Source organism: Nannospalax galili, unplaced genomic scaffold, assembly GCF_000622305.1.
Source record: "Nannospalax galili isolate Female #2095 unplaced genomic scaffold, S.galili_v1.0 scaffold870, whole genome shotgun sequence".
In the NCBI taxonomy this organism is placed as follows: domain Eukaryota; kingdom Metazoa; phylum Chordata; class Mammalia; order Rodentia; family Spalacidae; genus Nannospalax; species Nannospalax galili.
This window is the reverse complement of record NW_008329130.1, coordinates 2,515,513-2,517,374: the sequence shown is the minus strand read 5'-3', so window position 1 is coordinate 2,517,374 and position 1,862 is coordinate 2,515,513. Positions and strand designations below refer to the sequence as shown.

Below are 1,862 nucleotides of genomic sequence, written 5' to 3'. Positions count from 1 at the left end.
GGGAGATATGGATAAAAATTGGGTTAGTTTAAGGGAGGGGGGGAGGGAAGGCCATACAATTAACCTAGGGGATAAAGGGAAAGAAGGAGCTCAAGAGAGGTAGGACCATAGGAGAAGGGTATTATTACGGGAGAAAGGGGGGAAATGGGGCACCTTAAGTGGGAAAACCATGATGGAGGGGTGAGACAACGCAAGACATAAATAATGCCTAGCTAATTTTGAAAACCAGAGGGAACCATATTACTCCTGCAACCTATTGACAAATTATACATAGCAGATCAAGAAATATATGTCTAGGTAAGGTTTATCTGAGAACAATTGGTCTTTGCCCAGGATTTATCTGCATGACACACAGTAATTAAAAGTATCAGACTACTGGAACTAACCTTCTTCTTGGATGTTTAACAGACATACTTTGAGGCCTATACTAATTTGGTCAGAGGGACATAAAGGACAGTTTTTGCTCCTTGCCTCCTAGGTTGACTAGTTCCAGGGGACTTTGAGCCTCTCTCAAAATGTCCTGTAATTGTGGTGAGTCAACTGTCCTCTTGATCAAGGAGGCTGAGGAGACCCCATCAGATGGACTTGAACCAGTGTCCAGTCTACAAAGAGGAGGGTCAACCCAGAGGAATCATTTCCTCCATGCGTCTAAGTGAAGCCAACCGTGGTCGAGCAGGACCTTTGGCTTATCTTCGAGAGCTCACATAGAAGGCTAGTCTAGCACCAACTTACTCTAGGCACTTCCCATCTCTGCCTGAATTAAGTAGCTTTAAACAAACAAACAAACATATGGCAACTTGAATATCATGAAAGACAGGTGGTTTTCTTTCCAAAGTATAATTCCTTCCACTGACCTCAGGTAAATATTCCATTAAGATATACAACCACACAAGAATGATAGCCTTTTAAATGAGTTTGTTTAATTCAAGATGATACAGAATTCAAAGTACAATTAAGATGGAACAACAGGCTCTGTCAGGATTCCAGGCTGGATTTACTTAAAATTCTGAGGTAGGGGTAAGCTCAATGGAAACTAGAGACAGTGAGCCATTGTATAATTTTTTTACAAAAGTTTATTACAATGTACAACAGGCTCCAGGACATCACTTTACTCTAGCTATAGGTGGCAAAAGATGTTATGGCAGGGAATCCAGATGTTTAAATAGGAATGCAAGAGGGTCACCATCATCTCAGGAATATGAAGAGCTTACTTTTTGCCAGATTTCTTAATTCCACCTGTGGCCAGGGGACCCTTCCCCGTGGCCTTCGCTTTCAGCTCCTCGAGTTTCTTCTGCTCCTCTTTTTGTTTCTGCTTGAAAGCCTTATCCTCCTCATCCATCTCCTTGGCCTGCTTCTTGGGCTGTTTCAGGGGCTTCTTCTTGCCACCTTCGCGGCCCGACATGGCGCCTACGGCCCCTTCCGCCAATATAATTTCTTAAGAGTCCATATGCATAGCTAAAGGCTACATAATAAGCAACAATGCCAGATATGAGATGCCTTCTTTTGAGCTGTTGGCCAAAGTAGCCAAAGGGATTCCCAGATAGTAACGTTACCCAGGATAGAACTGGGAAAATGAACAGCAGACCCCAATCTTATCCAAAGGAATATTGACAACTGATTACCGCTAGATGAGGAACAGCTGACCCGCCCAAAACAAAGACCTCTAGATAGGCTGACTAGATTCACCAGAAGGGCAAGTAGTGGGGAACGGCTGGGGTGCCGACAACACAGCAGACAGTAGCAAGGATATCAGAGTAAAAGGGCTCTAGTGTGGGGAGGGAGGCTATTGGAGGGTGCCATCTGGGAAGTGGGTGTATAGTTGAACAAGATGGTTTGGGATGTTCTGTGTGATATACAGACAA

General features: G+C 43.9%; 1 protein-coding gene across 1 annotated transcript; it reads right to left on the bottom strand.

Annotated features, from left to right (window-relative positions):
* Window positions 1-900: 900 nt before the first annotated feature.
* On the bottom strand, window positions 901-1,423 carry Tma7 (translation machinery associated 7 homolog). The gene has a single exon (XM_017797697.2). The coding sequence runs from the start codon at window positions 1,400-1,402 to the stop codon at window positions 1,208-1,210; it is 195 nt and encodes a 64-aa protein (XP_017653186.1). The 5' UTR covers window positions 1,403-1,423; the 3' UTR covers window positions 901-1,207.
* Window positions 1,424-1,862: the final 439 nt, after the last annotated feature.